The sequence below is a fragment of the Elephas maximus genome, chromosome 22 (assembly GCF_024166365.1).
Source record: "Elephas maximus indicus isolate mEleMax1 chromosome 22, mEleMax1 primary haplotype, whole genome shotgun sequence".
Taxonomy (NCBI): Eukaryota; Metazoa; Chordata; class Mammalia; order Proboscidea; family Elephantidae; genus Elephas; species Elephas maximus.
The window spans coordinates 34751785-34764939 of NC_064840.1; the positions used below are offsets into that span (position 1 = coordinate 34751785).

At 52.4% G+C, this 13155-nt stretch overlaps 1 protein-coding gene across 1 annotated transcript in view; it reads left to right on the forward strand.

Moving 5' to 3' along the window:
- The first annotated feature begins 3655 nt into the window (after positions 1 to 3655).
- The window catches only part of GSC2 (goosecoid homeobox 2), a 31177-nt gene continuing 21677 nt past the window's right edge, over positions 3656 to 13155 (forward strand). The window contains exons 1-4 of the mRNA XM_049865480.1: positions 3656 to 3876; positions 3979 to 4086; positions 5845 to 5975; positions 6137 to 6295. Coding sequence (XP_049721437.1) covers positions 3656 to 3876; positions 3979 to 4086; positions 5845 to 5975; positions 6137 to 6295 — 619 coding nt within the window. The remainder of the gene's footprint in view (positions 3877 to 3978; positions 4087 to 5844; positions 5976 to 6136; positions 6296 to 13155) is intronic.

The window sequence follows — 13155 nt, forward strand, 5'->3', positions numbered from 1 at the left end:
TTCCTGTGTGGGCACATCTGTAGGTGGGCAGTGACAGGCATTGTTCCCTGAGGACAACAAGGTAGGGGGGTGGGGTACTGGGGAGGACAGCTGCTGCCACAGCATCAGTTCCAAGAGATTCTCAGGCCAAGGAGGATCTGGGCTCTGCCTGGCTCTCCGTGTGACCTGTTGGGTACGAGGCCAGTAGGTGCCTGGCAGGCAGCACCGAGTGATCAGTGAGGACTGGCCCAGGATGTTCATTTCCTGGGGTAAAGCCAAGGGGGTGGGGTTGACTCTCAGCCTACTGTATAGCCACCTCCTTAACTCCCTTCATGCTCTGTGAAGGACTGCTGGGTACAGGAGAGGCGGACATGCTGAGGCTTTGATATCCAGCCAGTGCAGTGTGGGAGTGTTTAGCTTCTGGCTCCCAGAGGCTCTGAGTCAGCCCTTGTTCCTTCACCCAGGCTGGACATCAGCTGCCTTGAGGCAGGAGGGAGCCAGCCCTGTACCCCTGAACCTCAGAGAAGGTGGACCCCCAGCTGGAGCCTCCCAGGGACCAGGCCCAGGCGCAGAGCCAAGCTGGTGGGTCCCTGTGGCCAGGGCCCCTCCTCCCCACCCCAAGTCATGGCAGAGCCAGGGTTACAGCACAAGGGTTCTGACTGTGAGGACAGGCATCTTCATGTCTAAGTGACTGGCAAGAGAGCTTGGCTCAGATGAGGAATAACTTCAGTTTTGGGAAGGGCCACGCCTCCTCTACCCATAACACTGCTCCCAGGAGCGATTGTCACTTGGACTGCTACAAAATGGGGAAAATCTGGGGATAGGGCCTTTGGGTGCTCCTGTGGGGCAGGCCTGCTGGCTGCTTCATGCTCTCAGGACGCTCCTGGCCCCGGCTGCAGTAGACATGGAAGGGCCAGACAGCAAAGCTGGGCCACATTGAGAAGGGGTGCCAGAGCTGTTCACCACCCGGGGCAGCCGGTTCAGGGCCTCAAGCTGTGGGGTGGACAACAGGTGATAGGCAGCTGGTCCTCAGTGTCGGCCACTGAGGCTGGAGCCATGTTAACCTGGGTGTGCCATCTCACGCTGTGTGACCTTGGGCAAGTCACCTAACCTATTTCTCATCTGTAGGATGGGGGGATAAGAGAGCTCCCCTCATTGGGTCAAGAGGATAAATGACGTGATCCTGCCAAGGATTTAGGACAATGCTTAGCTCATAGTGTCCTCCTATGTATTAGCTTTTTGCTTTGGGTTGTGGGAGGTTGTTTGCAATGTCCAGTGTTCCAGGCAGTTCCTCGAGCTGGTAAAGGCTAACAGCTGGGCCCTGAGGGAACACAGTGCCTCTGCATTGAGGGCAGGTGCGCCCCAGAGACCTGTCCCAGACCCCCTTCACAGGGAGGAGGGGCCAAGGTTGCCCTGTGCTTACAGCAGGGCGGAGGATGGCCCTGGTACATGCCCACCCTGGTGGCCCATCCTAACCGTAAGTGCTGATTGAGCTGTGTCATGCACCTGGAGCTGTAAGCACCGAGGAGCACCCCTGCCCCTCGCCCCCTCCCACCCCCCCACCCCCCGCCCCAGCCTACATAGCAGTCCATTTTCCCAAGTTCCCTGAGGGGAGGGAAGGGAGGAACTTGAGATGCCCCAGGCTCTGGGAAGGCCCAGAGGGAGCCAGATGGCATCTAACCAAGGCCTGGAAGGTTGCAGGAAGGTCAATGGCAGGGGACCAGCGCAGACATGGGACCACTGGTGCTGGATCTACTGCCTGCGTGTGCGGTGGTGGGGCAGGCGGTCATAGAGCTGTGGGTGGGTCTTTGAGCAAACCAGCAGGCAGAACAGACCCCTGGGTGTCCCCTGAACTCGATCTTCACAATCCCACCTCCCCCACCATCCTGGGTGTGCAGGCCAGTGTGAGGAAGACCCTTGGAGGCAGCTAGGTCTATACATCAAAGGAGGGATGTGGGCTGAGGGAAGCATATGCGGACTCCAGATTATGGAGGCCCAACGCAGCTTGAGCTTCCAGAAGAGGTGCTGCCCAAGGCCACAGCCAACTCCACACAGGCCTGGGATTGTCATAGGGCTCTGTGCATGGGAGAGACAATAGCCTCAGAGAGGAGGGCAGAGGAGCAGAGGCAGTGGCTGCTCCCGGGGCAGGGCTTGGCTCACCTCCAGCCGGGTGCTCCTACTGTGGAGCTGAGGACAGGTGTCCTGCCCTCCCTGGGCTGAGGTCCCTCCAGGCAGCTGCCCTCTAGTCTCCCAACCTGGGACCTCCTTGAACCCCTCCTCTGCCCCTGGCTGCACAGGTGACCTTGGGTTTTTCCATGTCCCTTGGGCAGATGAATTCTGATCAGAGCTTAGTACCCAAACAAAGCCAGTCCGTCCTGACAAATAGGACTTTCAGCCAGCAAAGAGAATTCTGATTTTCAGGTTGTGTTCCTCAGTCCTCAGATGAGGATCTGTGTTCCTCTCTGACTTTATTTCCTAAGTGTCTTCACAGACTTCATGGACAAGGGTCTTATGTAAGGAGCACAGAGTAGGAAGTCGGAGGAGTTGCAGGTCTCCTCGAGACGTGGGAACAGAGAAAACATGGGCCTGGCCAATGATGTAAGGGGTGTGATGCACCAGACAATGTGGAAATGTGGCTTGTGCTGTCCACCCAGAGACCTGGGCTGGACAAAGTGGCACAGTGGAGGGCACAGAAGTGGCCTGAACAGATGATGGCAGGGTTGAAGAGAACACTCAGGACCGTGCATAAATATGGCCTAAGCCAACAATGTTGGTGACCCTCAAAAAACATGATGGCCCCTGGTGTGGCCCTGTAGCTCTTCTCCTCCGACATCCACCGGGCAAGTACCCCTCCCCCTCAGCAGCCTCCCCTCTGCTCAGGTTAGACCAGGCCCTGACCCAGACCCTCCCAACAAGACCCGATCAAGCTGTCTTCACATTTGTCCCCTTCACCTGGCTGGCCCCACCCACTGGCCACTTACTCCTCCCATGGCCTGACCTTACCTCAGAGGCGCCACGTGGCCACAGGGGTGTCATCTCCTGAAACGACCTCAAAGGACAAATCATCTCACCCCCTCTCTGCCCCCAAGTTCTGCTCAAATGCCCAAGTGCGGTTGCTCCCAAAGCAACCCAACACCTGACAAGCGGAAAAGCACTGTCTCATGAAGCTACGGGACCTCAGCAGTGTCCTTCAGCAGACGGGCTAGGGCGTCTGAAGCTCTTCACGCAGAGGAGCACTCCCGGAGGCCCACCCCCACCCCGTGCGGATACCCTGCCGAGCCTCCTCCTCTCGGGGCCCGGGAGGCGCCCCAGAGCTGTAATGGGGGGAACGTAAACAAAATGCCCGCGATCGTGATCTGGGGGGTTATCTTGCGAGTCTGACCAGGTTTCGGGTGAGGTGTGCCGGCCAGAGCGATGGGGATGGTCGCCTCTGGTAAGGGATGGAGCTCATGGTCACTCGTTTGCGCCCTGGGGTGGGTGCCTGGAGTCCAGAGATGGGGGTCTCCCGGGGCCCATTTTTGAAGGATAAATCGGTTGTTCCGGCCTCGGGGACAGGCGATCCAGATGGCCGAAGCAAAGGAGGAGTGGCTGGGCCGAGACAAGCGGGAGAACCTGGGTTTGGAGTAGTGACCGCCAGGCCGGAACGCATGCCCGGGAGTTGGGGCGGCGCGCGCTGATGGCGTCACGGGAGCGCGGCCGGCCGGCTTCCGATACGTGTACCCGCCCCCAACCCGCCATGTGGCAGCCCTTCGCCCGGGGCTGTGAAGTCCCCAGAGCGCGGTTCTCTGGCCCAGCTGTCCTCGCCGCCGCGGCCTCAGCTCTCTGTCCTAGTGGCCCGGTGTCTAGGGCCCCTCGCGGTCACTGCCGCAAGCCCCTGGTCCTCGGATTGCAAGGCGAGTGCCCTGACCTCGCCCGCGGCACCCCCTAACACTCTACCCTTGGCCGACTCAAGCACCGTCGTCACCCTCCCCGGGTGACCAATGGCGCCTCCTTGTCCAGACCTGCCCCGACCACCGGCTGCCCCACGCTGGAGACTGCCAAGGGCCCCCTCCTGCCACCCCAGCCTGAGGGGCCACTCCCCGGCACCTTCCCCTCACCCCCTCGCAGGCCGGATTTCTCCCACAGTGCTCTGTCTCACCTCCCTCTCCCTGGAACACTATTTCCCTTCCTGGAAAACTATTGCCCACTCTCTACCGTTACCCTGTAATTCGCACTGCCCTTCAGGACCAATCTGACCCACGTGCAGATGGGGGAGGTATTCCTCTCAACTGGCTGTATTCCTGTATTCCCATATCCAAACTCCCAGAAGACAGAGCCTGGGCCTGTGGCTTCCGCCCGTGTCTTTTCCACATGGCCTGGGCTGGGAGCCTCTTGATCACTGCTAAATGAAGGAAGGAAGGCTTTCAGATTGTCTTTTCTTCCCCCTGTATCTGTCCCAGTGTCATCAGTCTCAGCCGTGGAAAGAAAGATAGGGTCAGGGCAAGGAGACAGAGTGGGAGGGCCCTCTGTCACACCCCTACCCCAGGCAGGCCAGTTCTGGTCCAGCTACCTGTTGCTGTCCCTGGTCTCATGTAAGGCACTTTTTTGGCCTTGCCACATGCCCCTAGAGGAGGAGGCCAGGGAAATCCTGTGGTGCTGGGACATCTCTAAATTGGGGGGGTGTATTCAATAGCAACCCAGGAGGAGGAGTGGAGGGGGGGGTTGTCACTGCAGAGGGCAGTAGTGAGCACAGTCTGCAGACACTGGGTGCTCCTGGCTGGGCCCTTCCTTGTCTTGACCAGCCCTATTTCTCAAGTGGGAAATCCCAGGCAGGTCTCAGGACCTATCTATGACCTATGGCACCCCAGGTCCACCCAGCCCCATCCTGCCCCACCTTGTGAGAAGGCGCTGAAGATAAGAGGTGACAAAGGGGGCTCAGGAAACTAGCTCAGGGGCGGGGGAGGCAGCAAGTGGCATCACATCAGCCCTGTCAGTGACTTGATCAACAAACCCACACCCCAGGGTCTGGGCCCATACCCTGGAAGAGACCCCAAGGCAAAGATGGTCTGCAGCTGTGGCCTTTCACTGGTCTCCATCCGCACCGTGGGTCTGAGACCTGCTTGCTTCCTGGCCCAGCAGAATGGGGAGGGGTGGGTGCCTAGCTAAAGAACCCAAGCTTAATGAGGAGGCTGACACCCAGGCCAGAGCTGGGTGATCAAGGCACTGGCAAGAGCAGAGGCACAGGGAAGTGAACAGCGCCCGGGGACAATCTCTAAATTTGCGCACCACTCCACCTCTCCCGCAGGCCACGTCGACAGGGGATGGAGATAGCTTCGCCGGACAGCCTCGTCTGGCGCCCACTTGGACTTGGAACCGGAGACAATTGCTCCCCCACCCAACCCCCTCTGCTCCTCTGGCCAGGAGGTGGGGTGAGGGTCTTCCTTCAGCCTGGGACAGAATGGGCCCCTGAAGATGAGGAAGGGCTGGCCAGGAAAAGGGGAGAGTGTTCCAGGCGCAGGGAATGAAGAGCAAAGTGAACCAGAAGGCAGGTGTGAAGAATATTTGCTGGGGGTGCAGGGCGTTTGTCCCTGTGCTTCCGAAGGCCAGCTACGCACACCGGTTTCGCCATGACCTCCGTCAGGCTGGGCTGGCCGGTCTCACTGGCGCGCATTCCTCCCTCCCCGGTTAACAGCAGGAACACTGAGTGCACACCTGGCCTGGACGCCGCCGCTGGCGATCACTCCCACGAGGCGCCTGGCACCCGCGCGCGCCGTCCAGACAATTGTGCGGCCAAAGCAGATTAAAAAAAAAAAAAGATTAGCCGGGTGTTAATCCCCCTAATGGCTTCAGAATCTGCGACGCGGACCGCTAAACCGGCTTCTTCAGCCCGAGGCTCCCGCCCGGCCGCGCTGATGCTATCAGGCCGCGGGCCGACGCCCTAATCCCCGGCGCTCGCCTCGGCCGACCTGCCCGAGATCGGCCGATTGGTGTCTGTGGCCGCTCTCGAGGACGCCTTTGTGCGCCGGCTCCAGATCCCCTAATTCTGTGATAAAGGCTGCATTAGCGGCTGTAGCTGCAGTGAAAGGCCCGGGATGAAAGAAAGCAATCAGTGGCTACTGATAGCCTGGCCTGCCAGAGGGGGGAGGGGCAGTCCCCAGGCCGGCACCACCTTCCCCAGCCAAGAGCTGCGCGGGAACCCCTCCCGCCTGCGCTAGGCCTGAAGCTCCTCGGGCTCTGCCGCAGCACAGGCTGCGGGACACGCCGCACCACTGCCCAGCCTCGGTCCGCCCCTGCGGGACCGAACCCCCAGCCCGCGCTGAGCCCGACCCTGCGCCCGGTACTCTGTTTCCCGGTCGAGGGTTTGTTCAGACCCCCGCTGATGCATTCTTCTGTGGCCCTCAGTCTTCCCGCAGCCCCTTACGGGCCCCTCCAGGCCCTGTCATCTTGTCTGCCCCTCTCTCTTGGCACTGGCCAGTCTTGGAAGCAGCCAGGAAACTGGAGTGATGGCAGCAGGAACCTGGGATTGTCTAGGGAGGTGTGCAGGGGGAGAAGAGGTGAGGGGCTGGCAGAGAGCAGTGGAGTGACCAGGGAAGGCCCCTGTGCGGAGGCGACACTGAGACTGGGGACTGAGATTTGGGAGGAAAGGAGCACAGAGCTCCCAGGCAGGGGAATGTGGGCCCAGACCAGAGGTGGGCAGACTGGGTGCATGCCAGGGCAGCAGGAGGGTGAGGAAGGAGAAACGAGATGGAGCAGTTGATTTGGGTGGCAGAGTCCAGCTCCTCCAGGATCTGGAGGACCACGGAGATGCCTTTTCTTCTTACCTGGAAAGGAATGGACCTGCTTGGAGCATGGAAGCAAGAGAGCACCTAACTGGATTTGTGTTTCAGAGGATCATTCTGGCTTCTGTGGAGGCTCCCTTGGGGAAGTGAGGTCTGCAGGGAAAAGGGCTGGGGTGGGTTGTAAAGCCATGGCCAGGGCCCAGATGACAGGCATCTGCAGTTGGTGGTATTCCAGATGGAGCGATTCCAGATGGAGCTGAAGATTGAATTGGTGAGACTTGGGGTGAGGAATGAAGAGGAGGTATCCAAAACTGCTTGCAGCTTTAAGGCTTGGGCAGCTGTGCAGATCGGTGAGCTTTTACAAGGTGCACAGGCAGGTAGGCAGGCCATTTACTTGGGTAGATACAGTGCATTTACCAAGGCAAAAGGCAGTCCAAGTACTCATGTGCCCAGTGGGTAGGTGAAACGGTGGACCATTTCCTGAGTGGCACAGTGGACAGGTGTGCTCTGCTGGTGTGGCAGAGGCTGCTGGGGCTCTCTGTCCAGGTGCCGTTTAATGGTTGGTGCTTCCATCCCCCTACCCCTTGCTGCTGTGAATGTTGGCTGCTGAAGGCTCATAGCACCCTCAAACCTAGGGGCAGACCAAAGACTGGCATGGGGGTGTGAAAGGCCGGCCACCTTGCCTCAAGGTGACCCAACTCCCTGAAGCAGTCTTTCTACTGCAGTCCTTCCATGTGGGAGGACACACAGCCAACCTTCGACTTTAGCTGACTTCTTACTTAGCATTCCCCCCACCCCAGCGCTGTCCTGTTTCTAGTGTGATCACTCATCTTGGTTTACCCAGGACTAAGGCGTTTCCTGGGATACAGGACTGTCTTAGTCATCTAGTGTTGCTGTAACAGAAATGCCACAAGTGGGTGGCTTTAATAAAGACAAGTTTATTCTCTCACAGTTAAGGAGGCTAGAAGTCCACCTTCAGGGCGCTGGCTCCAGGGGAAGGTTTTCTCTCTCTGTAGGCTCTGGAGGAAAGTCCTTGTGATGCATCAGTCTTCCCGTGGTCCAGGAGAATGTCAGCCTAGGAACCTCAAGTCCAAAGGACAAGCTCTGCTCCTGGCACTGCTTTCTTGGTGATATGAGGTCCCCATGTCTCTCTTCTTGCCTCTGTCTTTTATATCTCAAAAGAGATTGGCTTAAGATACTATCTCAACTTGTAGATCTCCTCAACATAACTGTCACTAATCCATCTCATTACATCATAGTGATAGGATTTACAACACACAGGGAAATCACATCAGGTAACAAAATGGTAGACAATCATACAATACTGGGAATCATGACCTAGCCAAGTTGACAGATATTTTGGGGGGACACAATTCAATCCATGACAGGGACTTTGAAGGCTAAAACTGAAAGAGGCTTGGCAAACCAGGATGGTTGGTCACACTATGCTTCCTTCACTTTTCTCCTGAGAGCACCCCCACAAAACTCACTTGAAGAACTCCCGCATCATGCTTTGCTTGTAGGGAACTTGACCCTAAAACAGTTGGTACCAGGAGCATATGGTTCTAGGAAGCCAGCTCTAGGGACAGGACTCTGAATGGATCTCTGGCCAGCTGCATTGCAATGAGGGCCCATCACTGGTAGCAGGTGGAGTCCTGAGAGTTCCTGCATATGCAGCAGTGTGATGCAAAGACTCACCTGGGAGAACTGTTTGGGAAACAGGTAGAAAGGGATGCAGTGGCTCCTGTGATGTCTCCAGCATTTGAGAGGTAGGTGGGAGTGACTGTTTGCTGCTAAGCATTCCTGAGTCCTTGAAGAGAGAAATTAACAGACTCAGATACATAATCAACAATTTAGATTGTGAGTGTCACAGGACACCTTGGTGTATGTAAAGGGAGACTTGTCTCCTGCAGCTGGAGGGCAGACAAAAGTGAATACCAGGCACTGGACTTGGTATGACAGTGACAGAACTCCAGACAAGACTGAGTTCTCAGCCTAAACGAGTCTCTTGCATCAAAGTCAGGGCCCTGATAGTGAAGGATTGAGACCCTGAGACATGGGCTGAGGACATCTGGGTTGATGCCCCTGAGTACTTTGAACACCAGAACCAGCTAAGCCCTCTGGGCCTGAAAAGTGGCCTGCTCCCCTATGGTGAAAGATGATGCCCCCACTTAGTGTGAAAACTATGCACAGAGCTCAGAAGAGGCAGGTGGGTCTACTTCCACCTCCCTGCTAACCACCACACCCAAACTAGGATCATATTTCAGCATAGACCTAGGAAGTGTTGAGCCTGCTCCTGGGAGGGCAGGGATTACATGAATGGAGCCATAGGACTGGCTATCAGGTGTTGGCAGGAGCCAAGACAGTATGCCTGGAAAAAAAAAAAAAGTATGCCTGGAAGGGAGTCCTAAAAGTGATGGATCAAGGGGAATGGACTACAAAGATAGGTAAGGAAGAGTTAATGAATACAGGGGCCCTCTCTGGTAACACAGGAGGCTTTGGCAGGGGCCCCAGGAGATTAATATGTTGCCTGGATGGCTCTTGGCAGCTTGGAAAAAGCCACAGCCAACAGTAAACAAAGTAGAGATGCCAGAACAGCCACAGAAAAATGCAAGGGAGGAGATCAGAAGACTCAGAGAAGGTGGCGAAGGTGGCATGTTTGATTGGGTTTAATATTAGAAAAGCCATGAGCTGCTCCATTTACCAAGGCGGTGAGAAGCCCAGTGGTGGCTGTCCTCTGTACACCAGGTAGGACGTGTTTTACAGAACTGCCTCCCTAGCAGGAAAGGGCATGACAGGATCCCAGAGTAGCAGAGGCCTGGTGGCAGCACGTAACCATCAAGAGCAAAGTGGGAGTAATTATTAAATTGATCACAAGATAGAATGGTAGCCAAGGAAAACTGGCCCACAGGATCTATGGAGATGGCTTAAAGAATCTGGCGTTACCAGCAACTCAAATAAGGAGCCCTGGTGGCACAACAGTTAAGCACTCATCAGTTAACCAGAAAGGTTGGTGGAAGGAACCTACCCAGTGACTCCAAGGGAGAAGGACCTGGTGATCTGCTCCCATAAAGATCATAGCCTCGGAAACTCTACGGGGCAAATCTACTGTCACATGAGGTCACTATGAGTCGAAATCGACTCAACAGCGCTAAACAACAACAGCAACTCAAATAAGCCTCAAGAGATTTTTAGAATGAGTAAACAGAGTTACACTTCTGGTAGTAGTGGAGCCACTCATATTGGACCAATCCTCCTGTAGATAAAAACGATAAACTCAGAACAAAACACTTGAAAAAACAACATTCTGAAAGTACTGAATTGTGAACAGGCAGAAACTGGATGGGAGTCAATACATGGAAGAAGAAAACGCTTTTTAGAAGTGTCTTTACCCTCCAAGTATTTGGAGGTTTTCTACATATTTTATTTTTATCAATTTCTAATTTAATCACATTGTTAGAGAAGAAATTCTAAGATTTCAATTTTTTTGAAATTTGTTGAAGCTTGTTTTTGGCCCAGCCTATGGCCAGCCACAGGGTTTTTTTATGGTCTATTTTGGTAAATGTTTCCTGTGCCCTTGAAAAGAATGTCTTCTACAGTTGTTGGGCGGAATGTTCTGTCGATGTCAATTAGGTCAAGGTGCTTGGTACCGTTGTTCACATATTTAATGTCCTTACTCATTTATTTTAGTTGTTCTATTAATTAGTGAAAGCGTTGTGTTAAAATTCCAAAATGATTGTCAGTTTGTCTGTTTTTCCTGTTAACTCTGTCACTTTTTGCTTCATGTATTTTGAAACTCAGTTATTAGGCACACACACATTTAGGAATGTTATATCTTCCTTTTATCATTATGAAATACTCTTTTTTATGTCTTGTAGTAGTCTTCGTCTTGAAGAGCACTTTTCCAGATAGGAATGTAGTCGCTTCAGCTTTTTTAAGTTTACTGTTTGTATGACATGTCTTTTCTCCTTATTTTACTTTTAACCCATCAGTGTCTTTATATTTAAGTGCATCTCTTGAAGATAGCATGGAGTTAGGTCTTAATTTTTTTTAATCCAGCCCGACAATTTCTGTAGCATTTGTTCTTTTTAAATTTAACGTAATTGTCTTAGGCTGGGTTCTTAGAGAAGCAAAACCAGTAAAGCATATAAATGTATTTAAAGAGAGAGATTTATATCAAGGAAATGGTTTATGAGGTTGTAGAGGCTGGAACGTCCCAAGTCCGTGGGTCAGGATAGAGGCTTCTCCTGATTCACGTAGCCACGAGGGCTGGCGAATCCAAGATTTTAAGGACAGCGAGCAGGGCTCTTGCTCACAGGCTGTGAAAATGGACAAATCCCAAATTGGCAGGCAAGACCACAGATAAGTTGCTAGCTCAAGTCCCAAGAACCAGAGGTCAGGTGAACAGGTGCCAGCTGCAGGATCCAGAATGAGCAAAAGCCCCCGAGCCGTGCCTGAATGTCTGCCCACACTCAATGCAGGCCACATGCCCAAGGGAACTCCCCTTCATCCCATTGGCTACTCACAGCAGGTCCCATCATGGGGGTGATCACATATCAAATCTCAACAGGGAAGTGACCACAACATCACACGACTGCCAAAACACTGAGAATCATGACCCAGCCAAGTTGACACACAATCTTAACAATCACAGTAATTTTTGGTGTATGTCTACCATTTTGCTATTTGTTTTCTGTTTGTCCCATCTGGCTTCTCTTGACTTATTTGACTGTTTCAAAGGTCCTTTTTAATTTCTCTATTAGCTTTTTAGCCTTAACTCTTTGCTTTTTTAGTGGTAGCTATAGGAATTACATCGCCTTGAATTTTTGCAGCCTTAGAGAGCCCTGGTGGTACAGTGGTTAAGTGCTCAGCTACTAACCGAAAGGTCAGCAGGTTGTCAGTTTGAACCCACAAGCCACTCCTCAGGAGAAAGGTGTGGCAGTCTGCTTCTGTAACGAGTTACATTCTTGGAAGCCCTATACCCTATGAGGCAGCTCTTCTCTGTTCTATGGGGTTGCTCTGAGTCAGAATTAACTCAACAGCAATGGTTTTTTTATTTTTATTTTTTGCAGCCTACTTAAAGTCAACATTGTAGCAGTTCATGCAAAGTGTAAGAACCTTGAGAATGTATGGTTCCATTTATGCTGCAACACCCATCTTTCATGCTATAGTGGTCATATGTTATAAACAGTAAGGTGAAATATTATTTGCTTTAAACAGTGACATGTATTTTATAAAGCCAAGAAGAAAAAAGACAGTCTTTTTTTTTTTTTTTTTAATGTTTACCCACATATTTCGCATTTCTGGAGCACTCAGTTCCTTCGCGGAGATCTGCGTTTCCATCTGCTATCATTTCTCTTCAGTCTAAAGAAATTCCTTTATTATTTCTTAAAGTTTATCTTAGTTTTTGTTTACTTAAAAATGTCTTTATTTCACCCTGATTCTTTGTGATGGTTAAGATTGTGTGTCACCTTGGCTGGTCCATGATTCTCAGTGATTTTGGCAGTTACGATGTAGATTGGCACTCGTAGGATGTTGTAATCACTTCCATGATGAGATTTGCTATAATATGATCACCTCCATGATGGGAATTGCTGAGTAGCCAATCAGTTGAAAGGGAGTTTCTTTGGGCACGTGGCCTGCATCAAATGTAAGTGGACGGTCTGGCAAGGCTCGTGGGCTTTTTGCTTGTTCTGGATCCTGCAGCTGGCTCTTGTTCATCTGATCTCCGGTTCTTGGGACGAACCAACAGGTTACCTGTGGTCCTACCTGCTGATCTTGAGATTACTCAGTCTTTGCAGCCTGTGAGCAAGAGCCCTGCTCTCTGACCTGCCGATCTTGGATTCACCAGTCCCTGTGGCTACATGAATCAGGAGAAACCTCTATCCTGACCCATGGACTTGGGACGTTCCAGCCTCTACAACTGTGTGAGCCATTTCTTTGATATAAATCTCTCTCTGTACATATGTTTATATAGCTTACTGTTTTGCTTCTCTAGAGAACTCAGCCTAAGACATTCTTGAAGGATATTTTTTGCTGAACATAGAATTTTGGATGTGTGGTGGTTTTCGTTTGTTGGTTTGTTTGTTTTCTACCAGTACATTTGTATCCTTCCTCTGTATGTAGTGTGCCTTTTTTTTCTGGCTAGTTTTAATATTTCTTCTTTATTTTTGGTTTTCGGGCATTTGACTGTGATGTGCCCAGGTGTGGTTGTGTTTGTATTTACTCTGGGGTGTGCTGACCTTAGTGAATCTGTAAACTTACATATTTCATTAAATTTGAAAGAAATTAGGCCATTATTTCTTTAAATTTTCTTTTGCCATGTAATAAGCTCCCACAAAGGTGTCAATGTCATAACTCCCAAAGCCTGTGAATATGTTACCTTACATGGCAAAAGGAACTTGGCAAATGTGATTAA